Source organism: Drosophila willistoni, assembly GCF_018902025.1.
Source record: "Drosophila willistoni isolate 14030-0811.24 chromosome XL unlocalized genomic scaffold, UCI_dwil_1.1 Seg141, whole genome shotgun sequence".
In the NCBI taxonomy this organism is placed as follows: domain Eukaryota; kingdom Metazoa; phylum Arthropoda; class Insecta; order Diptera; family Drosophilidae; genus Drosophila; species Drosophila willistoni.
The window spans coordinates 6,777,811-6,802,246 of record NW_025814052.1 but is presented as its reverse complement, the minus strand read 5'-3'; the positions used below and the strand labels follow the sequence as shown (position 1 = coordinate 6,802,246).

Below are 24,436 nucleotides of genomic sequence, written 5' to 3'. Positions count from 1 at the left end.
AAGTTGGAAGGGAGTTGGGAGGTATGTATGTGTGTATTCCCATAGAATATATTTTCTTATTTATTAATTTATTTTCATGTGTGTGTGTCTATGTGTTTGTTTTTCTTTAGGTACTGCATTCAACTACATTTAGAATTATTCAAACATTACTTTCGTTATTATTGGCGGATGCGGAAGTTTTGCCAGCATTTCCGCTGCCTGTGCCACTGCCATTGCCGGCTGCCACTCGTGTGCGGGTGAATTTACTAATGGACAAGGGAGAGCAAACAGATCCTGCTGATGATGATGAAGTGGCTCCTGCTGCGGCGGCGGCAGCAGCGGCATCTAGACGTATACTATTTCCAGCCGGATAGACACAGCAACCTTTGCGTCTGCGTCCAACCGATGGCGATGGCGATGAATTATGATTATTTTGTTCTAGTTCACCGATTTGTACTAATATGGACATGGGCATGGCAAGATCCTCACTGCCCGATCCTCGCGGAAAGACAAACTCTTCGGATGATAGACGCTTACGGACTCGGCCACCAACCACATCGGGTCGCTTGCCACTGCCATTAAGCGGCGATGGCGAAGCTGGAGCTATTATGGCTGGTGGTGGTGTCTCCATGCTCCCATTGCTGACAACACCGACTCCAACTCCAACTCCTCCGGCTCCACTTATTAGAGGAAAATGTGATTCAAGAACGCCCGGACGCATGAGAATTTCATCCAAACGATGGCCACCATTCAGATTTAGAGGTGCTGGCTGTTGTCTGGGTGTGGCAAATTTTTCTAGCGATGAATTTGCGCTATAGAAACTGGTATCAGTGGAGCCCAAGGCAGTGGCGGCAGCAGGAGCCATGGAGGCAGCTGACGTCGTACACAATTGACTGGGATCATCAGCCAAGATGTCACTATCACTGAAGGTTAACTTTTTGGCCGGTAGTGGAGCTAAATTTTGATGCTGATCATCAAGCTGATCGGCTGACTTGGAGCTTATGCCGGCGGCAGCACCACCAACGCCACCAGGAAGCTGTAGCCTTTGCAGGCTATGGGCGGATGCGGACTCAAAGCTATCATCACTCGAGTCGAGACTACTATTGTGATGCTGATGCAGACGCTGATGATGTTGCTGCTGCTGATGATCGGGAAAAATGCGTGGAAATGTCACAAAGACTCGTCCCAGACGCTTATACTGATCCAGATTGCGGCTATCATCGGCGCAGCTGGCAAGATTTTCACTAAATTTCGGTGCACGTCTCATCACCTTGGGTGTGTGCAGTTGCGATTCGAAAATATCCTCTAATGGCACTTTGGGGGCACCTGCTGCTCCGCCGGCACCGCCCATATTTTGTAGAAATCTTTCAATGCTATTGGCCAGACTGATGGGGACACTTGTGCGCGAGGAAACACTAGAGATTTCGGATAAAGTCTCGGGGCTTGCCAATGGCGCCAGGCCATACCAATCATCATGCACCAAATCCACACCAGCTGCATCCGATGCTCTACGCAATGCCACCTGCATCTGGGTGAGAGGCAAAGAACGTGGCTTACGCTCCGAATGCTGTCGGAAGAGAGGCAACATCAGATCAGGCGGCGGTGGTGGAGTTAATGCCATGTCAAAGGCCACCGCCTTAAAGCGAGGTACTATCACCTTCTCCACCATGCTCTCTTCATTAGTTAGCTCCTCCTCTTCCAGCTGCTGATCATACTGATTCTGCTGGTATATCATGGTGGCTGCCGTTTCCGTTTCACTCATTATGGATGGACTCTGACGCATGGCGACTGTAACAGTGGTAGTGATGCTATCGTCCAGAGCACTTGATATGTCATATGGTGTCGGTGCTTGACTGCGTCCTCCAGCCAATGAGGAGGTTTTACTACCGCCACCGCCACCGGCACCGCCACTGCCCTGGTTAATGCACATTCTATGTTGTTCGGTGGTTGTCGAACCATTCGTAAAGGATGTCTCCAGACAGACCTTATGCTGTGCTGTCGGCGTCAACAGGATGCAATTGCTTAGATTCGTATAGGAACTTTGTTGCTGCTGCAAGGATTGATGAGCACGTTCATCTGGCACTAAAAAACTGCCGCCTCTTGAACGTTCTGGCTCCTGTGGTTCATTGGATGTGGTTGAGAAGGCATTGGAGGTTTGCCTTTGGGGCTTACGTGGACCACTTGTCGTTACAACCTAAGCAACAGGAAACAACAAATGAATATATAGAGAAAGAGAGAGAGAGAGACAGAGAAAAACCGCATTATATATATGGAGGATGTGCTATCTAATGTGATAATGATATTGAATATAATGGTATTAGCATAAAAATTGATAACTTTTTATTTTGTTTTGCTACTAAGGATGCAGAAGAAATGTCATATCAATTTATCGATAAACTGTATATCGATCAGTTGATCCCTTAACAGGAAATCTTTTTTATCTATCTGCATCCCCAATAGAATGTAGAACATACACATCATAGAGATAGAGAGAGAGAGTGAATCAAGAGCGAGATATATAGTGGAAGATATATATATGTATGTATTAAGGATATATTTTATATGACTCTGGATAAGTACGAACGATTATATACAAGTTGAAAACTTGACAGCGAGTGATTTTTGAGAGAGAGCGAGTGTAAATGGCATAGCGTTTAAAGTACAGTTGCGTCAATAAAGCAATTTGTAGTAATAGTTAGTAGTTAGTAAAGTGGTTATAGGAGGGTTGTGGGAGTGGAAGAGGGTGTGGTTGTAGGCGTGGTAGGGGGTGAGAGGGTGAGGCTAGGTATGGTATGGTGTCTATGTGATTGTTTTTTTTTTTTTTTTAATTTTAGATACAGTTGCTTAATTAATTAGTTCATATACATCATGTACAAAAAAATTTGTTTACATTTAGACACGAGCGACAAAAACAGAAATCACATAAATCATACGAGGGGGGAGAGAGAAAGAGAGAGAGACAAATAGAGAGAGAGAGAGAGAGAGAGAGTTTTATATATATATATTTATATATAGAGCGAGAGAGATAGAGAGATTTGTAATTTGATTCGATATTTTATTTTGTTTTTCTTAATTTGAATTTAAAATTTGAACGAGAGCAAAATGGAAAGTCTTTTTAATTTTTTTTAGTAGGCGGGCGGGCTGTACCTGGTATCTGTATTTTGTGTTGTTGTTAGAGTTGTTGTTGTTGTAGTAGTAGTAGTAGTAGCTATTGTGTTGTAATCATTACATTTACGATTAGTAGTTGCTGTACATGCCTTTACCGTTCGATCTCTACAAGACACGACCTGCACACGACACACACATATACAGGGAGAAATAAAGAGAGAGAAAGAGTGTGAGCGAACGATTTAGCGAGCGAAAATAGAAAGTGGGGAGCGCGTGTGTGAGAAAGAGAAAGGAGTCACAGACGAAACTGTCTGTGAATTTTATATACCCATTCATATACAGAACTCTCTGCATTATCATCCAAAAAAAAAAAAAAATAAAAAAAAATGGAAGGCCCACTACCTTCGTATCTTATCCTCATTCTTCCCAGACGGGTGCAGCTCTTTTTCATGCAAATTGGCTTGGTTCAGTAATACAGATGAATGATTGGGCGATGAGGCAACAAAATTAAAATAAAATAATATATGTATGTAAATATATTTTTTTTGAATAAAATAACTTACCAAAAATTAATTTTAACATTGAAAAAAAAAAGTACTCTCATGTTAGCAAAAGAAATATTTGATTTTTATATACCATGCAAACCAGGTAAACCTTCTTAACGAGTCATTGAAATTAAAACTTGAACAGCGTCCATACTAAATGAGTTTACATATCAAATATGGTGGCTTTAGCTTTTATAGTTCACGCAATTGAGGTCATAATACAGACAGATCGGACAGATATGAATCGACTCGGCTGTATATGCTTATTAAAAATATATAGCATACTTTTTGGCACTTCCATTTAACTAATACATACATTTTGGGGACCCTATGAAAGCATGGTACAAAACAGAATTTTAATGTTTCATCATAATCATAATGTATATAATTAATAGATAATTTTAAGGATTTTAAGGCTTCAGTCGTCTGACAAATAATAAAATTCAAACATTTTTTTTAGCGCAAAGTAAAAAGTAACAACTGAAAATTATTTAAATAACATGTGGTTTATTGGGGGGTTTTTTTTTGTTTTTTGTTTTTGGTGGTAATAACCTTCAAATCAATAATATAATGAGATAGACAAAGTACATTTTATGAACTTATCTAATAATAAATAGATAGACAATCAAATAACTTAATACAAAAAAATACAAGCGATTCGGTAGATATTCCGTTTAAAGTCCACTTATGTATATGGAACTGACTGTTGATAGTTTTTTTTTTTGTTTTGTTTTTGGCTAAGTATCAGCGGTTATCAAAAATTAAGGCTCTTCACATACATACATAAAAATAAAAAGTACAAGACAATAAAATAAAATTATAAGGAAGCTAAATAATTAATAAGAAATCCATTAGAGAGTGAGAATAATGATAAGCACCTTTTCTTTTTTGTTGATTTTACACTGGTATAAGGGGGGTTACGGGAGGGTCGTTTTACTCGATCTCTGTGTCAGGGTCGGTGGTGAGATATAAGGAGGGGGTCTATCGGTCCAGGACGATATATGTATATATAGTATAGTATATATACAACGTAGAAGACGACGACCACGAAGACATATTAATACTTAGTTAATATACTATATATAAAATATATAAATTATTATAATCTAATTAACGAAATATTGGTGCAATATATTCTATATATAGTATATATAGTATTGTATTTTTCAAACGACGAGTTGTAAGGAGGGTGCATCATCCGACATATGAATTCCATATTTGGTCATGGGATCAACTGGCTGTGGAATAACTATTCACCGAGGATGTACGTTCATGTTCATCATCAAATTCCGAAATTACCTTCTTGAGTGCAGCAAGAACCTTATCGGGCATATGATCCTGTAGCATCACAGGCGATATGAGTACTTCATCGAAATCGGTGGAATCGGCCCATATTGCCTGATAGACCGGTTCACGATTTTTGAGAACATTTCTGTAAGACAATTGAAATTTTGCAGTACTTTTCATAAAATCCATAATTAAAAACAAATGTATATATAGATATAGATACTTATAAGTATATTGTATATAGTTAGATATTTGTAGATGTATGTATGTATGTAATTGATGTGTCCTAACATAGATTGAAAAAAAAGGGTTAAGAGAAGATCATGCTTGGTATCGATCGAAAATCTAAATAACACAAAAGAAGAACTTTTAAAAATATGAACTTTTCAAAATATATATAGACCAAATTTATGTATTTACTCGCTGCCCATTATAATCAACGAGACACTAATCTAGGGAAAAGGTAAAAATAACGAGTGAGAGAAAGACAGAGAGAAAAAGAGAGCAATGACTAGAGACAGCGAGACCAAGAGAAAAGGGGCTTGGACGGAAGGGAACGAGAAGATATAGTTTAACACATGCTTTATCTCATGCAATTTTAAATTGTTTACTACTTTTGTTTAAATTTAGTTTAATATATATATTATATTAACTATTTTGTACTAATTTTCATAAATTTTAATTTTTTAATAAATTTTTTTTGTTATTCATTTAAGTACACACACGCACGCACAATAAAAAACTAAATGAATATTATATAAAATAATAACAAACTGAAAACCAATACAAAGTTGTGTAAAAGAGAGAGAGAGAGAGAAGGAGAGAGAGAGAGAGAGAGAGAAATAAAGAACGAGTTGATTTTAGATCTCATCAAACTCTTGATATTTCCTTGCAAATACATATACAATATTTATGTGTGTATATGTATGCATGTACATATGTATTATCCAAAAACTTGTTCAAAACTTCTTATGAGTTGTGAGATATCAATAATTTATCTCCTGGCACTCTAATTTCAATAGATTTTTCGTGTGTATCTTATTTTCAAGTGCAATGTGTGTGTACTTTTTCGCCTACCTCCAACCACTGTCGTATTTTTGCCTGAAAATAAGTTAGGAAAATTATCTAATTTATATCGTTATGCATAAATTGGAATGATTATTATAGTGGATTGGGGAGGGCGGCCAAAAAAAGGGAGAATATTTTGAGATGTGTTTAAATATACTCAAGAAACCAAATCAAAATCAAAATATATCCCAAAAAGAAATGAAACAAATGAAATCTATATTCATGTGGATAATTATAATTAATTTACTTTAAAACGATTTGTGTCTATCTAGGGCTTCGAAATAGGGGAACTTTGCCCCTTAAAGTATGCAATAGACTGGAAAAGATGAATAACCTTTCGTATGCCTCTTGTCTTTAAACACTGTTTGCTTGGATAATGGTTTTTATCAACAGGATATTCTAATAATTGCTTAAACTGCATACTTTAGGAGTTAAAGTTCTCTGCCCATTTCACAGACCTAGATCCGCCTATGCGGCGACTTGATTGGCCTTGTTAAACCCGGACCCAGACACACATTGAGACGTCATTTCGAATACATCACTCAGCATCAATCACCTACAACTACCTCAATGATTTCACATTTAACTGATAATTGTGTTAAAAAGTGAACAAATGTATATGTGAGTCAATCGTTTTTGTTTGTTTGTGTTTACACATTTTGATATTGTTATAAATCTATTCACCATATGAACTACTTAATACCTATTAATTGTGGTAGTTTTTTTGCTGTAACAGCTGTAATTTTTGAAGTCAATGACCTTTCATTATCAGTTGATCAAGAAAAGGTTATATAGAAGCAAGTAACTTTGATTTTTTTGTTTTATAAATATTTGTAAATTTTTCAGAGATAATTGTTCTTCGAACTGGCCCCTAATCTATATGTATGTATTGTGTGTGTATGGGTTTGTGAATTGGCATAAAACGAAATGAAATGAAATGATAAGAAGAACTTTCAAGTTGTGATTAGGGTCCATTACTCACTCATCTGGCTTGGGATGATGACGCACTATATGTATAATGCGTCCGGGCGGATATAAGGGCTGATGCAATGTTAAAGCTATTGAGCTATCCGTGGGATGGGCACTAGTCGAACGGGCTGTGCCGCGCTCCTGGAAAACAAAACAACAGAAACAATGAAACGCGGGAAATCAAATCACATTTCATTCATGACTCACCTCTTGATACTGATTAATGTGGGTATCCTGACCGGACATATTGACCACTGAGGTGGGCTCTGGACCACAGCCACAGCAGATGACCGAACAGGAAATTGTTTTCCACTACAAAGCAAATCGATAGTTATTGAAAATACCTGTATAAATATATTAAATGCACTCACTTTGGGATCGACACTACGCTGTATGGCATTGATAAGATCGGCACGCAATGCCTCCATTTGATTCAAGCCAATGCGTGGCACCACATCCTTGCCAAGGACCACAGATGTAATAAACGATTTGGAATACTCTACCGCTGGCATGCTACAAACAGATAATGAGTATATGTACACATATACGTACATCATGAACTTGTGGCTTACCTTAATAGTCCTCCTGGTGGTGAATAACTAAAACATTGTAACGTTGGATGCTCCGGCTTAAGAAGTATGGCCAAAATGGCCGCTGTGCCAGCGCCTAGAGAATGACCCACTAGGACCAAATCAAACGTTTGCGTTTGCCTCTCCACATTCCGTTGCAATGCTCGCTCAATGAGATTCTCCTCTTGCAATTTATTGCGTATATAGATGGCTGCTTGCACCATACCCTTATGGCCAAGCCAATCATCGCGTGGCGGCTGCAATGGCAACACTTCACCCTCAGCATTCAGATCGGTTAGTATGTCCTTCATGCTCAGTGTGCCACGTATACTAATCACAATGGCCTTTTGTGTATAATCAATGGCCACAAAGAACGGCGTCTCACCAACATCCACATGATATGTGGCATAGACGATATCAATGTCGCCCAGCTGGAGAGTTTTCTTTAATGCCGCATAATTGCAATAGCAGCAATTATCTTGAATCACTTCCGTATCATCACCGCTGCCACAACAGCAGCCAAAACATCTGAAAAAAGCACATAATAGCAATGCAATTAGATGAACGGATTTGATATATTCTCACACTCACTTCAATTCGGGCACCAAATGCCACATTTTGCTGCGATTGATTATCACATACATGGGCCAGCCGTAGGCGCCCTGGGCAAAATACATATAATGGATGACTGTTTGAAAGAAATCATAGTTTTTGGCATCATTCAGTGCTAGGAACTGTGTACGCTCTGTTATGGGTACACCGCTAAGGAACTCATATGTCCCATTCTTGCGTTGCCGCACAATCGCCTCCCGTTCCAATCGTTGAAATTTACGCAATAGGACAAGACCAGCCACCACATCCGATGGCACCACATCCAATTCACGAAAGAAATCGCTCAATAGACGTGCTATATCCGTAAATGAGTTACGATTACGTTCCGATGAGCCCATGCAACAGAATAGCAACCGACAGCGATGATCCCAGCTGTCTTGATAGGCGCGCATTACTTTTCTGTGATAAAAATAAAAATGAATAGGAAAAATTGAATTTTCTCACTCCGTCTCTTCCGTCTTCCAGGAGAGGAAGGAATTTACTCACCTTTGCCGCCAATTGCGATTCATGCTATTGCTGCGTTTATAATTGAAACGCGATTCAGTCTCACGCATGGAACGCTGATATTTCTTCATTTTCACCCAGGAGCGACCGGCGGCATCGAAGGTGCACCATATGGTTATCAATGTTATTAGAACCAGAGCCCAATTGCATATGATGATGGCTAATAGTACAACAAATTGTTTAATATAAAGACTTTTAAATTACTTCATAGAATGCAATTATCTTACACAACTCAACTCTCTGTTACTAATTACTTAATTTGTATTAAACTTAACGAAACAGTATTAATAAATTCAACTAGTTAGTAGTATTTAACAATTGAATAAAAAAAACATTGGCAGTAAATTCATGAAACTTTTACTGCATCATCTACATTATATTGAAAACTAGTTTGAAACCAAAAAAAAAAATAAAAAAAAATGACCATATCTAAACTCACTAAAACTTATCTAATTCCTTTAAGAAATTCATCAAAATTATTGTTCAAGATTTTTGCAATTCATGTTTTATGTACCATTTTATAAAGTCTTAATTATCTTAATTTTTCACTCACCTATATATACTTTTTTGGCCTCATCGATGGGGGCATCGATATAGTAATGGGATAACCATACCGAACCAGCCACTAACCAACCAATATCAAATAATATCACCACTGTAATGATAAATATTCAATTATATTGCACCATAGATACGAATTGAGAATATGTTACTTACAACTCTTAAGGTATATCCATATATTGATCGATGTGCGAGCTTCGGCATCCAATATGCTGCCGCGCATCGAAATCACACAAATTCCTATTTCTACGCATATTGAAACTGTAATATGAAAAAACCCAAATAATTATTCAAAATCGTATATTTATTGACTGTTGGCTAAAAAAATACTTACAAAATAGTATTAACCAATAGCCTATAAGATGATAGAATAATAATTTTATACTTAATATTCGTGTATTATATTCAAATACAATCAACGAGACGCTAACAAGCACAAAACTGTAAAAAATAAAATAAATTACACATAAATATATGTTGATTAAGACAAAGTTGAATCATCATTAACTAACCATACAAAATGTATCGTCAAGAGGAATGCCCCTGGAACCACAAGATCATCGGAGCCCACAGACCAGCGACGTCTGAAGACCACAAGTCCAGGCATCTGTAATAAGGAAAAGAAATAATAATAATGATAGAGAGAAAGACCGTGAGAAAAGTGAGAATTACTGAATTAGGTCATCCTAATGCTGAATCATTTAGTTAAGAGAGACAGAAACCCCTAGTTATTGTCCATGTAAGTATATATTCGATATATCATCAAATTGGCCCTTTAATCTAAGTCGACCCCCAAAACTTTCTTAGTGTTCTTGCTGAATTTGCTTATACCCTGTAGAAATTCCAATGAAATGAGTTGTAGGAAGAGTGAATCACTTAAACCGATACATATACGTATTCTTATTCTTGTTATGTTTTAAAATTTGTTTTATTATGTTAAACCCTTCAATGCATCATATGGCCATTTGGCATTTGACATTTCTTATAACAATTTCATCATATACAAACATATTTCTGAATATTTTTGGTAAAAAACTTATTTAGTCATAAACTCGAACTATAATTATTTTTTATATTTAGTAAGTAAGTAAGAGTAAAAATTCGGTTAAATATTTCTTGCTTCATACATTGAAAAGGGCGACGAGTATTTGTTGGATAAAATGTTTTCTCTGTTAATTAAACTTTTAAAAAACTCTCAAAATTTCTATTGAAATAAACCCTTATCCTTGAATTTAAAGAACAAATCTTAAGTATTTTGGTGTTTTTACCTATTTTATATTTAAAGCAGTCTAACAAATATATGATGTAATGCATTCAAGGGATACTGTCATCTTAGGGTTTCTACAAATCTGATTTTTTTTTATAGTAAATTTTTGCCAAAGTAAAGTTCATCTCCAATTTATTCGACTCCCAATTGTAGATGTGAGAAGAAAAACAAACGACCAATCGATCTACTTTCATTTTATCACGCATAAAGCAGACTCATTTAATATATTTCATAATTTCAATATGCCTGTATAAAATATAGGGTATTGATAATATGGCAACAAAGAAATTTGCCATCATATATGTATATAATTAAGAAAGTGGGAAAAGCATGCATGCGAGTTAACAGTGACGGATTAAGCGAGTGCGGGGCCCGAGCAATCCAAAAAACTTCAATATAAATTAGAAATATATACATATACAAAAATCAGAACATGAATGAAAATTAAAGTTGATTGGCATATTTTGTCACTTTTTGGCATTTTTTGTCTCGCTTGAAAAGATAAAACTTCATAATTCTCGCGTGATTTACATTCTAATTCAGAATTAAATTTAAAAACATTAAAATGTGATATCACTTTTGAAAATCGGTTAAAATTTTACCCAGTTAGAGACTCGCAATGTTAAGAGTGTTTCAAATTTTTTAGAAGTTTTCAATTTAATTTTGAATGAAATGATTGAGCATTGATTAAAATGTTCAGTGATTAAAAATCTTGTTAAGTGATCTTAAATCATTTGTCCTGCTACATGGCTAGTCCGGCACTGCGAGATACGAGCCTCTGCCCACCTCAACCACCGCCCCGACCCCTGTTATTCGCCAGACTAAGTTATAAAGACAGACATACATATAAACGAATGTGATATTAATAATAAATCATTAGCTTAGTTATTAGTTATCTCTCTTTGGTCAGGTGCATTATACCTCAACCGATTTGGCATATGAAAAGAATCGAGGGATTGTCTTTTTTTTTTTTTTTTTTTGCGAATATTGATTTCTGATCCATAATCAGCACAAACAACCAGCAACTTGAACCAAAATCGAAATGAACCTTGATGTATTAATTTATGATTAACAATTAGCTATTAATTCTATTCCTATACATACATACATAAATATACATGTATGTGTAGGTGTAGTAGGTATGCCAAAGTATAAAGATAATGAATTATAATCTATGAGCACAGTGAAACAAAAATAAGTTATTGTTATTGAATGTTATACAATTAGATTTTCTAATTGTTTTCATTAAAAATACATTTATTTTTGAAAGGAAATCTTTGCAAATATTGATAGATTCTAGTTTTAGATTTCCCTTCTCATTTTTTCTCCCACCCATGCATTCGCCATTGATTACGGGCATAGTTTTTTCTTATTTTCCCCATTGATATTATGTATTATGAAATTCAATTATCTTTTTCCGAGTAATATTTATAGGTAGAGCCCTTTGGGGCTAATAGACTTTGAGTAGCTCTAATCAGTTATCAAACCCTCCATCAATAATATGCGAGTCAGATTTGGCAAATTAAATTTTATCAGTAAAAACATTATCATTTAGTGGTTCTGGACTGGTTCGACACATATTTGTACATATATTTATGGTCATATCTTTGAAGCTAATTATAACTTAAGTTAACAGGCGATAAAATCAAACAAAATACTTGGTCATCATGAAGAACAACTGCTGGTTTCCCTCTCTCTTTCTCTCTCTCTCTCTCTCTCGCTTGATTGAAGACAATGAAATTGGCAAGACTTACATTTAATTTTGATATTTTTGTTTGACGGATTAAATATTTTTTGACCAAGTTATTAAGGAAGAGGTAGACGGATGACTGCAGCTAATGCAATTGGAACTGAAACTGAAACTGGCATTGCCATTGGCATTGGCCTCGATTGACTTACTTACTGTAATTTTTTTCTGATTTTGCCAGCCGACGCTGACGAGCAATGATTCTGCATTTATTTACACATTTTTTCCATTTTATTTGTTCGTCGTGTGGGCAATGAGCCATGGCATGGATAGAACGCACAACCAACCAATTGACCCTCTACCCTTCCCTACCCTCTTCTATGTGGTACACCCTTCTTCACGTGAGTGACAGGCGGTGTGAAAAGCCACGCATGTCGGTCGGTCGGATAGGAATGGATAGCGAAATTCAATTAAATATGTGGCTATCTCTCTTACTCTTCGTCTCTGTGGTAGGTGGTAAACCTTGCAATTTTCTTTTGGCTTTTTCTATTGAATAATTATTGCAATAGCAATAACGTAAGAGAGAGGAATGGGTTAAATTTGGCCATGCCGAAGTTTTTGTACCCTTCTATCTAACTCTTTCCGGTCTACAAACTAAAACCGAACTACTGCGAACCATAAAGCATACAATGTGCTATTTGATTATAGATCAAATTTAACAAAATTATAGCTAAATTTGTTCAAAGGTTAATAACCTAATACTAATTGACTGCTCTTGCCGCAATTGCAATTGAATATTTTCAACTGACAAATATTTATTTTTATACTTATATATATTATTATATGATCAAATTGATTATTTGTGAACGATAATTTCTATGGGAATTGTATCCATATATTGCTGACAAAGTAACCAAAGTTATAGAACTAAAATTGTATCTTTCTTTCTCTCGAATGATCTACACATCGTCTAATGGGAAAGTGGTTCGACTAGCCTTAATTCTAAATATTGTTTTCAAAATTGCAGCACTATGTCTAGAAAGAGGTTTGCGTTGATCTACCCACGAACATGGCTATATAAAATTGTCTTATTGTGCTGATCGGAGATGATTTATTTTATGCGTTGCACAACCAATAAAAAAAACTTCTATACCCTTTTTCGCAAGGGTATACAAATTAAAATGTCAATTTATATCTGTCTGCAATTAAGAAAATCTCTTTTTGTATTGTATTCCCCCTCATTGATACATAGACGGATCTAGGCGGATGAAATGAGAGAAATTTGCTTCCAAAAATATGCAATAAGACGACTAAGAATTTGATTTTTGAAACATATAAAGAAGTTTTGGAAAATTCCGAAATTTTCAAGTTACAAGACATACGAAAAGTTTTAAACTTTTTGCAAATAATCACTACCAGCCTATTGCATACTTAAAGGAGCCAATTTCCACCATTTCACAATACTAGATCCGCCCATGCATTGACATCTTTATTGGGCAGTTAAAATTTTTAAATTAAGAGACTAATTTTGAACTAAGCTTACATATATAGAAGGTTATCGATCCTAATATTATCGCTTAGTAGCAGTCGTAGTCGTAATTATAGGTAGATAGGCCTAGCCCTAGCCCTAGGTGGCCTCTCTCTCTTTCTCTGCCCTTCAAAAAGAGGCGTGTTCAGCTAACGCGTTTTTGATCTGAATGTTAAAGGTCAACTAATAATGTATACCAAAATGGATGTTAAAAATGTTTGATGAATTATAAAAATCACGCTGACAATAAATTTAAATTGTAATATTTTAATGTATTTTTGCTTTTTTAGGCGGTTTAAATGAGTTTTTGTTTAGGGCAAAGGTTTACACTTAATGACAGAGAAACGGAAGGAAGAGGGGGGAAGCAGAAGTAGAAGAGAGGCTACAAATTAAGGTGAACAAGCATGATATTGTAGATTTGTTTAAATACCCTCACAAAATGAGTACATACAAAATTTGTAAAATCATTGTAAGTACTAAAAAATAGTTAATTGTTCAGATTAAACAACTAAGTCCCATAATGGGAATATTGAGAGCCTTTTGTTAATTTAAGAAGCAATATATTCATTAGATTTCGCCAATTGAAAGCTTTGTAAGGATTTAATTACAAAATATTACGTATACGCCATGCAGGGTATACAATAATGCAGCCAAGAGCCAAGTTAGTTCAATGTTTCTTTGTTTATTTATTTACGTATGGTAATTTCTGTAGTTTACTCAATTTACACATATGATGTATGTGGTAGTAACCTGTGCATGTGTATAATAAAAGACTATAAATAAATTCCATCTGCATTATTTGTTTGATTTTTCGAATTTATGATCTATCAGCAAACAGTTTTCTTCCATTTGGAAAATTTTCTACCTTTGTTTATCTTTACGATAGTTGTCAAATTTACTCAATATCTTTCTTTTTATTTAGTTTTTCAAATTTTAGGCAAAAAAAATTTAGGAAAAAAAAACTACAAAAGGAGAATGGCTAAGGTTGTTGAGGATATATTCGGAATTGCCATCAATCCGCTTACGAATATGGCGCAGGTGGTAAGACGATATACGATATCTAATACGAATCGTTTATCGATATCTGTGATTCAATTGGGTGCCAGCATACAATCGATATATATGCCCGATGCCTATCATAATGTCGAGGACGTTGTCCTGGGATTCGATGATGTGGCTGGCTATTTGCAGCATAGTCAATCCCAATTTGGATGCACCTTGGGACGCTTGAGCGGTCAAGTGGCCAACGGCGAGTTTATAATGGATGAGAAACGAGTTTCGGTAACGAAAAATTTGAATAATAAACATCAGACCGATGGCGGTTTTATTGGTTTCGATAGCATCATATGGGATTTGGATCAAATACGTCCGGATGGCATAACGCTGCGGCACATATCCGATCATGGTCATGAGGGCTATCCGGGCAAGCTAACCGTATTGATACACTATACCATTGACGATGACAATCGTTTCTATATCCGTATCGAGGCGAGAACAGATCGTCCGACAGCTGTCAATATCAGTAATCATATCTATTTCAATTTGGCCGGCCATAAAGCAGGTCCCGAAGGCATTTACGAGCATCGTATGGTTGTGGAAGCAGATCATATAATTGAACTAAATGCCGAATCGTTGCCAACGGGCAAATTCAAACGAGTCGATGACACCATCAACGACATACGTCTGCCTGTCTTCATTGGGGATCGTGTGCGACGATTTGAGACTCTGCCGTCTCAACCAACACGCCAGTGCGAGGTCTGCTATGCCATGGACAAGGAGTTCGATGCGAATGTTACGAAATTTGTGGGCCGATTTCTGCATCCGCCATCGGGTCGTCTTATGGAAATCTATAGCAATCAGCCCGGCTTACGTTTCTCGGTTGCCAATGATTTTCCCAAGGAGCTGCGTGGCGATGACGCGATAATGGGTAAACAATGTACCCGATATTGGCAATATTCTGGCTTCAGTTTGCAATTGCAAAAGTTTCCCGATTCTGTTAATCAATTGGATTTCCCTACTGTCTTTATATTGCCAAGTGAGAATTATTTCCATGAGACAGTATTTCGTTTTGGCATACAAGAGTCATGGAAATGTTGTGCCGAACCTCATGAGTTGGAGGAAATGGATGCAGAAACGGTGCGAACATCTTATATATAGAAGAGCGAGAAAGAGAAATTGATATATATATACATTCGAGATTATTACAAGTCTTTCATACACATCATGCATACAGTTAGTCAGTCAGTCAGTCGCCCCGCCCCTCTCCTTTGTAAACCCGCCGTGAAAATTTCTATAAATATACGGAAAATTTTTTTCGAAAATTTGTGAATTCCACCAAAATTGCTCTTGCTCACTCAGTTTTCATCGGGCATGATAAGAGAGGGGGGGTCTGGGGCATGCATAAATGTACAGAGGCGGTTTTTCAGGCTGGCTTGGCCGCCCCTTTTTGCCTCCCTCCATCATTTAGTCAATCCAATACGTATACGCACTGTGGAAACTTGTATGCGTTCGCGTTAATATATGTAGGTGAGATTCGTTAATGTACCCTATATATACGCAGTCAATTTATCGAAAAGTGATAAGTGTCCTAAGATCGCATTTTGGTAGATTATATTTGGATAACAAACTTAGACGTATCCAATTCGTAGTATCCGAAATATTTGGGTTTATGTAACTTTATACCTCGAAAATAAATTTTTGTTCGCCAACAAAACGTTTCAAAAACATTTTTAATTTTGATTGATGTTAACTAAAAAAGGGTTCCAAAATGTATTAGCTTCTTGTGTGTAGTTCGTTTATTTCAATTAATTAACACAATCTTTAAATTTTTAGTTTTACAAGTTAAAAACTAGGGTAGGGCAACTTTTAAATTTAAATATGGCGCTTTAAAATCATAACTATATTTGAATAAAAGTTCGTTTTCGAAAAAATGTTTTGTAAGACGCCGATGTGTCACATTGCCACGTTATTTTTGACAACGCCAATTTCGGATATGTTCGAAACTATATAGCTTTATTACGGTAAATCTCATCTAAATATATAAATGATCAATAGTTGCAGAATGAATTAATCATTGATTTAAGTGCCCTTATGACAGGATACGAGCTCCCAATCATAATACATAAACCGTTAAAAATGCGCCAATTAGCCCCACTCTTCTCTACGTATCTTTCATCTCTTTTTTACTTTGTATTTTTGCACATTTTGGACTCAAACCACCCTAGGCCTAGAGTAAATCCGCCACTGTCTATGTACATAGTTTGTTTTTTTTTGGAATTGCGTGACATGGTTCGCGTTCTCTCTCTCTCTGTCTTTCTCTCGTTCTTTCTCTCTGTGCTAGCAATTAAAAAACATCAACCTAAATGCCAGCAAAATGCCGACACTTTGGCGACCCCACCAACAACAACAACTACACCAACACGAGAACAACCAAGTACATTTGCATACAAGTAGTAGAGAGCCTGACTGACTGACTGCCTGCGCTTTTTTAGAGGCGTGGAGGCGAAAAATGGGCGGCAACAACAAGGCGCTAAATGAGTTAGGCGCCCCCCCTCCCCCCTAAAAGAAACAACCCTCAAAAAAAGCCAAAAGCAATGTTTCAACCCAATAGTTGAAACGACGACGACATTTAATCTCATGTCTAATGCCAAAAACTTTGAAATTCCCCATTTTTAGATAGTACATATGTACTTACATGTTGTTAACCTTTTCTAAATCATATTCGAACCCTAACTAACTTTTTAAGTGCAGCTAATGAGATGATTCTGGGCATTGAGTATATCTGGCCCTTGCCTAATACGGAAGACACCAAGTTAAGCGAATCCATTTGCATCATACAAATTAATGGACTTGTTAGACATGTTAAAGGTCAACACACATTAAAGGTTTTATACACCAAACGCTTTCAAGCAGCTTCTAAAGGTTCTTCTAACATAAGATAAAGCCAATTTTTGGACTCGAATTGACCATGGCTACTGTCATTTAATTTTGAATTCTATTCCTTATGTTTAGCTAAATGTCGATTTTCTTATCTTCGGATTCTTTACCAACCAAACATCTGATTTTACTTTTGGTATATTTTAAATGTTGGAATCAAACGAAAGTTAAAATCATTTAAACTTATTTTTCCAAACCAATATTTATGTTTTGCATGATTGAGGATTAAAGTTAAAGCGTCTTAATGACAAGATAACAAAGGATTTTCATTTGTTGAATTCAAAATATGAACTGATATTATTAACAAAAGTACGGATTTATTCTTATCGTAAGAATCTTAGGCTCTAGCGTGTGACAATAGTTCTTAGAAGATCTTATTCTAGTGATACTCAAACCCACGTTATGCGTCGTTCAAAAATTATTATTATATTAGGCACGGTGTCGGCCACTTGACATCCTGCCGTTATGATCATTTGGGTTAGTTTAAAATTACAAGTGTTTTTTCCCAACGTTCTAGGCTGATTTTAATTCTAGCCATATGCTAGGTTAGTTGTTTGTGATAAAAGTTTAAATTGATTTGGTTAAGCCTCTTCAGATGAACACTATGTTTAACATTAAACAAAGGACTTAGTTCGTGTTTGAAGAGATAAGTAAAGGATATGTCCGCATTTCCTTTCGATTCAGTTTATGGATACGATTCTTTAACGATTTTAATAAATTTCTGTATATACATTTAACTTGAAAGCACCTTTTGATGGAATTAGAGAGATGCCATGACATCAAATTGATATATACATATACATACATATGTATATATGTATGTAAATATATGTATATATAGTTCGAGTATACTGCGGATTGATTTGCACATCAAAAACGAGAAGAAAACACAAAAAAAAAAGAACGAAACGTAACAAAGTTGACAGAGCACATATCCTGTGGATGAGGCACGGGGGGGTCATTGAGAGGAATAAAGTTGGACCCACCATAAAAGCAATGTCACATCGTCATGCACACACACACACACACACACAATTGGAGAGGCCGGAAATCAACTAAAAGGCCATGCCAAACAGAAAAAGCGAATAACAAAGAGAGAAAGAGAACGAGAGATAGATAGATAGAGATAGAGTGAGTTGAGCAGGCAAAAGGGAAAAAGTTGCGACAGAAAAGTATAAAATAGAATAAAAAAAAAAAATAAAAAAAAAACAAATTTGTATTGCAAAGTATTGCCTTATCAAATACCCTTCGAAAAAAAGAGAAAAGTTCGAGTTTCGGCTCTCTCAAATTCACCAATTCTAGGATCGATTGTTAATATATGTATGCATATGTAATCATTTCTTAGCAACTAATAAGGATGAGTTGTATCTACTCTAATAAATCTAGTAAATATTTTCTTGCACCTTTTTGTAATTAGTTTATATATATTTTTAGAACAGATTTTTAAGTATGAATCTCCTTTTGAGAGTTACTCTCTTAAAGCTCACTTAATCAATGGATGCCCGTTTAGCTGATTATCGTATTTATATTTACGTTACTCAAACAGTTTGTTGAGAAAATGTATCCTTTTCAACCACCTAAAGCAGGGTATATTTATACTATGTTAAAAACCATTTTATGAGCCGGACAAGAACGAGACAGCGAGAGAGGGAGAGTGAAAAAACTATTGCATTTGGCAAGACGGCTAAACATCCGTAGAAAAGGCTAACAAGATCAAGCAGTTAATAGGAATATACATATACATATTTATCCAGAGCGGAACTAGGAAAGATTTTAGGGAGGATATTTTTCTCAGTTCTTCGCCTCTGATATAACCATATTTTATCTACCGATTTGACATTTTAAGCTTTGCTGCAAATACATTGAATTCTTTTCACATCGGAGAAGAGAGCAAGTGGTGTAGGCGGAGGGGTTGGGCCATTGTTCTCTCTGTGTGTGTTTTTTCTAATTTTTTGTTTGTTTGTTTGCCTGTTTGCTAATACCGACAGGAAATACGTCTAAATTGCTGCAGAAAAATGCTGCCTTTACCTTTGTTGTTTGGTTTTTCTTTCTTTTTTATTCTTCTTTGCTTTTATTTTTAGCTTAAAACAATGAGGCAAAGAGTTATCTAATTGAAATGACTTCTCTCTTCCAGGCCACGAAAATATTCTGTTGTGTGTTTATTCAAAAATTAGATAGACAAATCGTAGCATAGGGTATATGGGTATACATATAAGGAAATATTTTAACTTGTCAGTCTTAAAGTTGAATTAGTTTCTAAAAGGAGAAAGGAAACCACAATCAGCATCGGTTTACTGGATCTATTTACATTCCCAATCGAAATCTAATTGTTTATACAGAACCTTTCTGGGCTATTCAACCTTATTAAGGTCCAAAATACTTTTCATGGTCTTTTTGAGATTTTCGCCAAAATATTCTGATATATCTTAACATGGTATTTAATTCTCAAATCGATATCGATCGTTAAGCTCTTGGTATTCTATTATCACTATGAACATTCATACATACCTTATGTAGTAAATATATCAAACTTTATAAAATTTCAGAGAGATAAGATAACAAAAAGATATCAATAAGGTGGTCCCCCGGGTGGATCGGGAGACATCTTGGAATCGCAACTATTTTCTAATGAGAATAATCAATTGAGCAACGGGATCTTTTAATTTGTGTATTACAATGGGACAAGGAAAATCCTCTAAACAAAAAACAAATTCGCCACAGGTTGCCCAACGGAAATAGCAGGCGCCGTACGGACGGAGCGGAGGGGGGCGGATATTGGGGATGGTAAGCATTTTGTCGCCTACCAGCTCAGACATTTCCATGGGTATAATGTAAATGCGTAAGACGCACACTTACACACAAACAAACACACACACACATTCAGAAGTATGTGTATATCCTTGGAAAATTTTGTAAAAAGTAAAATCATCGTCTCGCCATAGTCGATTGTGTTTTTGTTTTCTTTTATTTTTGGGGTTGTGTGTCAAAAAGACAGTGAAAGACACAAGCCTAGAGACGGAAGCGGAATCAGTCAAAGCACTTGACAACTTATCGATAATTTTGATGAACTTTTCAAGATCGATAAATGATCTAAAGATGATAATAAAACGATTTAATTGAGGGAGAAATCTCTTTAAATGAAATCCACGATATATAGCCTAAACTTAATACAAAGTCGTAGAAGGAATAGTTCTCAATAATTCCATTAGAATGTTTGGAAAAGTCGGGAAATCCTCTTGATCAAAACATTAGCAAATCTAGCTATAGATTATGGAGAGTGAAATCGATCAATTTAGGAGTCCTGTTAAACAGGATTTACCTCTTATTATCCCGTTCGAAGGGAATTCGTCCTGATTTCCATCCGTTATATGCAAGAAAAGTCAATGTTTATACACATTCTAACCTAAGAAATTTTCGGGCCTTACAAGTCAAAGTCCGCTCCTGCGCTTTAGTTTCTCTCTCTCTCGCTTTCTCTCTCTCTCTCTTCCTGTCTCTGTAGCCTTTTCTGGAGTGGAATATAGAAAACAGCAATGCCGCATAAAACCTTCTCTAGCAAGCACTGGAGCCACTGTTCGTCCTCCTTGTCCCACCGACCCCTTTTGTCGCCCCCCTTTGTAGTCGTTCCCAAAAATAACTAACCCTCGAAATTGTGTGTTGGGCCATGTTACATACAACGGAAGTTGATAGAAAAAAAAAAGGAGAAACACTAGGACACTGCATCCTTCGGCTTTACTCACACTCCCTGCTCTTCTCTCCTTTCCCCACACTTTGTCTCAACTCCACCAACTTGACCAACACATTTTGTGGAGTTGTGTCCTTTTTTTGTTTTAAAGTCACCATGGGGCTTTTTAGCAATTTTATCTATTTTTAGCAGTTTGTTTCTTTTTTTGAAAATTTATTTGCGGATGTCGAAAAATATAACCCAGCTGGTTTGTATATATACATATGTTTATATTGTATAATTTTTTGTACTTTCGGCCAAGTACAGTCTAAAGAAATTTTTCCGTAACCTTCTTAGAGAGATTTTTTACATAAATTACCAATTCATATGACATCTCAATCAGTTAATCCTTTTTCCTTCTTGATTTTTCTTCGAATTTTTTTTTGAGCCGAAAGCCCTGCCTAATGACCAGTTAGTTCCAGTTAGTTAACCAACTACTTAATAATAATAATAACAAGAAATTTCTTTATCATTCTTTGGCTAATGTAGTTTATTTTTGTTACGAACACTACTGATTTTGAATAGTTAATTTTTTAAATTTTAAGTCCGAAGTTGTTTTTGTTGACACCATAATAAAAACGTAGATTTAACGTATTTTCCAAAAATTTATGCCAATAATTTGGCATCAAATCTGAAGTTGATCATTATTCTTACCGCAATTTGTTGCCAGCGCCACACCGACGCTGGCTGCAGTCAGGCGCCGCTGCACGATTGATTCTTTGCTCTCGCCTCACGTTGCTGTGGAAAGGGGGAACAGGTAATAGAGGTAACTAGCTATCCGGCTGTCGATGCGGTTGATAAAAGTTGCTTGTCTGTTTTTTTCTCTGCTTTGCTTTTGTTTTTTCACAAACTCATCTTCATATTAACACAATTTGTTTTTGGTTCACTTGAAAAAAAGAAAAACGTAAAAAAAATGCCGAGGGGAAATATTGAGCAGAGCAGCAGCAGCAGCAGACGGGTAAAGGTAAACTTGTTTTTTTTTCGGTTGTCGTTGGCTTGTTAAAGTAGGTCGAGAAAGTGAAATGGAAGTCGTTCTGAGATACAGCTTTGGTTTTTTTTTTTTATTATTTTGCTTGATACACTTGCAAAAAAATGGTATACTTATTTTGTTGAGACATTCCGATCCAGTGAATTAAAGCTACAGTTTCTTTTTTAATCTATATTTCATTCTCAAGCGACTGCATTCAGTCTAATCAATCAGAATTATTTCCTAGTTCTAGTTCACCTAAAAAAAATTATTATACATGTGTATGTATTTGGTTATCTAGTGAAAATGAATGATGGAATATCTTATACGAATAGAAAGTTGATATCTAATGACTTATAATTCAGTTAATGCTGATCATGGTGACAGGATTTTGTTTACAAACTATCCAGATCGTTTCCTTGTTTTTCTTTGGTTAGCTTAGAGTATACAAACTTCAGCATGTCCAAAATTAGCCCAGTGTTTTCGCCCCCGCACCCATTTCAAACGAAACGAGACTATTTCAAGTCAAATTATTCTCATACATCATAGCTACATATGTACATAGAGGTGTTCGACCTCTAAATAAAGTAAATTTTAATTGATGCAAACTGAAGACAGAGCAAAACTATTTGACAATTCGATTAAAAGTTAAATATATTAAGCAATAAATAGATATATTTATTATGGTTTCTTAAATTGCATTGAATTCGTCGTCGATTTTGTTATTTAAGTTATTTTGAGTTTAAGTTCTGTTTACTCTTTCGATTTCTTTAATAACTTTTTAAATAGATGAATTAACATTTTCCAATTTAAATAAAACTTATTGTGAGGGTGGAGTGGGAGAGAGAGAGAGAGAGAGAGAGAGAGAGAGAGAGAGAGAAAGAGATAGCTAGCTGGCTGTACCGTTGTCTAAAGTTTCACTATAAATATGGGTGCTGTTGTTGTTGTTGTTGGGTGGCTGCTCTGCTGCTGTTGACTGCATTTAATAAGCTTGATGAGCGTGGCGCCGTTATGAACTTTCACGCCGCTGCTGCTTCTATCGGCCATTTACCGGTATGGCATGGGTGGGAACGAGGGTTGGGGAGATTTGTGGGGGGGGGGGACTGTGTTTAGGGGTGGTTAGATGACGCGACGTTGACCGGCCAACGCTGGTGCTGATGCGTGGGCATCGCAATGTAGCGCGCTCACACGTAACCTTAATCCCGCTCTGATGGATTAAGTTGCCCTGGAATGGCATGGGTTTCAATTTCGATCGATAATGAAATGAAATTGCAAACAAAATCAAAAAACAAAACACACAAAACACAAATCCTTGGCTAAATGAATAGAAAGTTTAGAAAAATTCCGAAATTTACAGAATTTTATTTGTTTCACTTTTCCTTTTGCCCAGAGCTATTTTCAGTTTTCTAATTTGAATATATGTATGTACATATATGTATCTACGCTTTCGTGTCTATACATAAATAAAAAAAAGGAAAAACAACAAGAACGGCAGCAGCCAAAGAAAGATGAAGAAGTAGGATAAGATGAAGAAGAGCAGCAACCACCACACACACATACGCTCAGACACACACATAGACACAAACACGCACAACCACCAAAAGAAGCACAATTTTAGTCAGGTGGGTTTGGTTTGGTCCATCAGCATCCAAAGAAATGTTTTTTTTTTTTGTGGTATTACTATACTCTCTCTTGTCGTTCCGACGCACCACCATCTCTTCGTCCGCCTCTTCAGGCAAACCTCCCCCCGCCTGTCGATTTTTCACGTTTGTTTACGTTCTTTCGAATCCATTCAATTTTTAGCAAGCAAACACAACGAGCAAAAAAAAAGGTAAAAAGTTTGAATGAACTTTACTTTCAATTTTCGCTATGCATTGATTAACACAATTTTTGTGTTTATATATTTCGCGTGTTTCGAACAAATTACTTATTTTTGTTTTGTATGTTTTTTTTTTTTTTTTGTTTTCCTCCTATACTTTTTTTTTTGTAACAACAAACGCGAGTCAAAAGTTTAGTTTTCCATCCACCCGAACGGGGTGCAACCGCGCGCAACGCGGACTTTTTTTTGCAACTGAAAGCTGCAGACTGCAGTGTGGCCAAGTCTAAAAAAGGCGGTGGCAGTGTTACC

The 24,436-nt window shown here is 36.1% G+C and overlaps 2 protein-coding genes across 6 annotated transcripts; one reads left to right on the top strand and one right to left on the bottom strand.

Annotated features, from left to right (window-relative positions):
• Positions 1–76: 76 nt before the first annotated feature.
• Positions 77–24,388, bottom strand: LOC6649358. 5 transcript variants are annotated; one of them, XM_047011390.1, is made up of 16 exons: positions 24,164–24,388; positions 21,996–22,227; positions 9,715–9,809; positions 9,537–9,643; positions 9,359–9,463; positions 9,195–9,296; positions 8,624–8,801; positions 8,117–8,536; positions 7,529–8,053; positions 7,328–7,469; positions 7,164–7,268; positions 6,970–7,097; positions 5,997–6,020; positions 4,932–5,064; positions 3,127–3,266; positions 77–2,159 (listed from the first exon to the last, which is right to left on the bottom strand). In XM_047011390.1, the coding sequence occupies exons 3-16, from the start codon at positions 9,807–9,809 to the stop codon at positions 140–142; spliced, it is 4,224 nt and encodes a 1,407-aa protein (XP_046867346.1). In that variant the 5' UTR covers positions 21,996–22,227; positions 24,164–24,388; the 3' UTR covers positions 77–139. The 5 variants fall into 5 exon arrangements, with proteins under 5 accessions (XP_046867346.1, XP_046867345.1, XP_046867348.1 ...); XM_047011389.1 differs by lacking the exon at positions 24,164–24,388 and adding an exon at positions 23,990–24,138; XM_047011392.1 differs by lacking the exons at positions 3,127–3,266; positions 24,164–24,388 and adding an exon at positions 23,990–24,138 and having other exon boundaries at positions 77–2,173.
• Positions 14,594–15,903, top strand: LOC6649357 (galactose mutarotase). Its single transcript, XM_002071580.3, has one exon. The coding sequence runs from the start codon at positions 14,660–14,662 to the stop codon at positions 15,839–15,841; it is 1,182 nt and encodes a 393-aa protein (XP_002071616.1). The 5' UTR covers positions 14,594–14,659; the 3' UTR covers positions 15,842–15,903.
• Positions 24,389–24,436: the final 48 nt, after the last annotated feature.

Excerpts from the sequence above, each read along its gene's own strand:
- LOC6649358 (XM_047011390.1), bottom strand. The coding sequence starts at position 9,809 with ATGCCTGGACTTGTGGTCTTCAGACGTCGCTGGTCTGTGGGCTCCGAT. Across the intron at positions 5,065-5,996 it reads AAATACGACAGTGGTTGGAG|AAATGTTCTCAAAAATCGTG; the intron begins GTAGGCGAAAAA and ends ATTGTCTTACAG. Across the intron at positions 3,267-4,931 it reads TTCTTGCTGCACTCAAGAAG|GTCGTGTCTTGTAGAGATCG; the intron begins GTAATTTCGGAA and ends TGTCGTGTGCAG.
- LOC6649357 (XM_002071580.3), top strand. The coding sequence starts at position 14,660 with ATGGCTAAGGTTGTTGAGGATATATTCGGAATTGCCATCAATCCGCTT.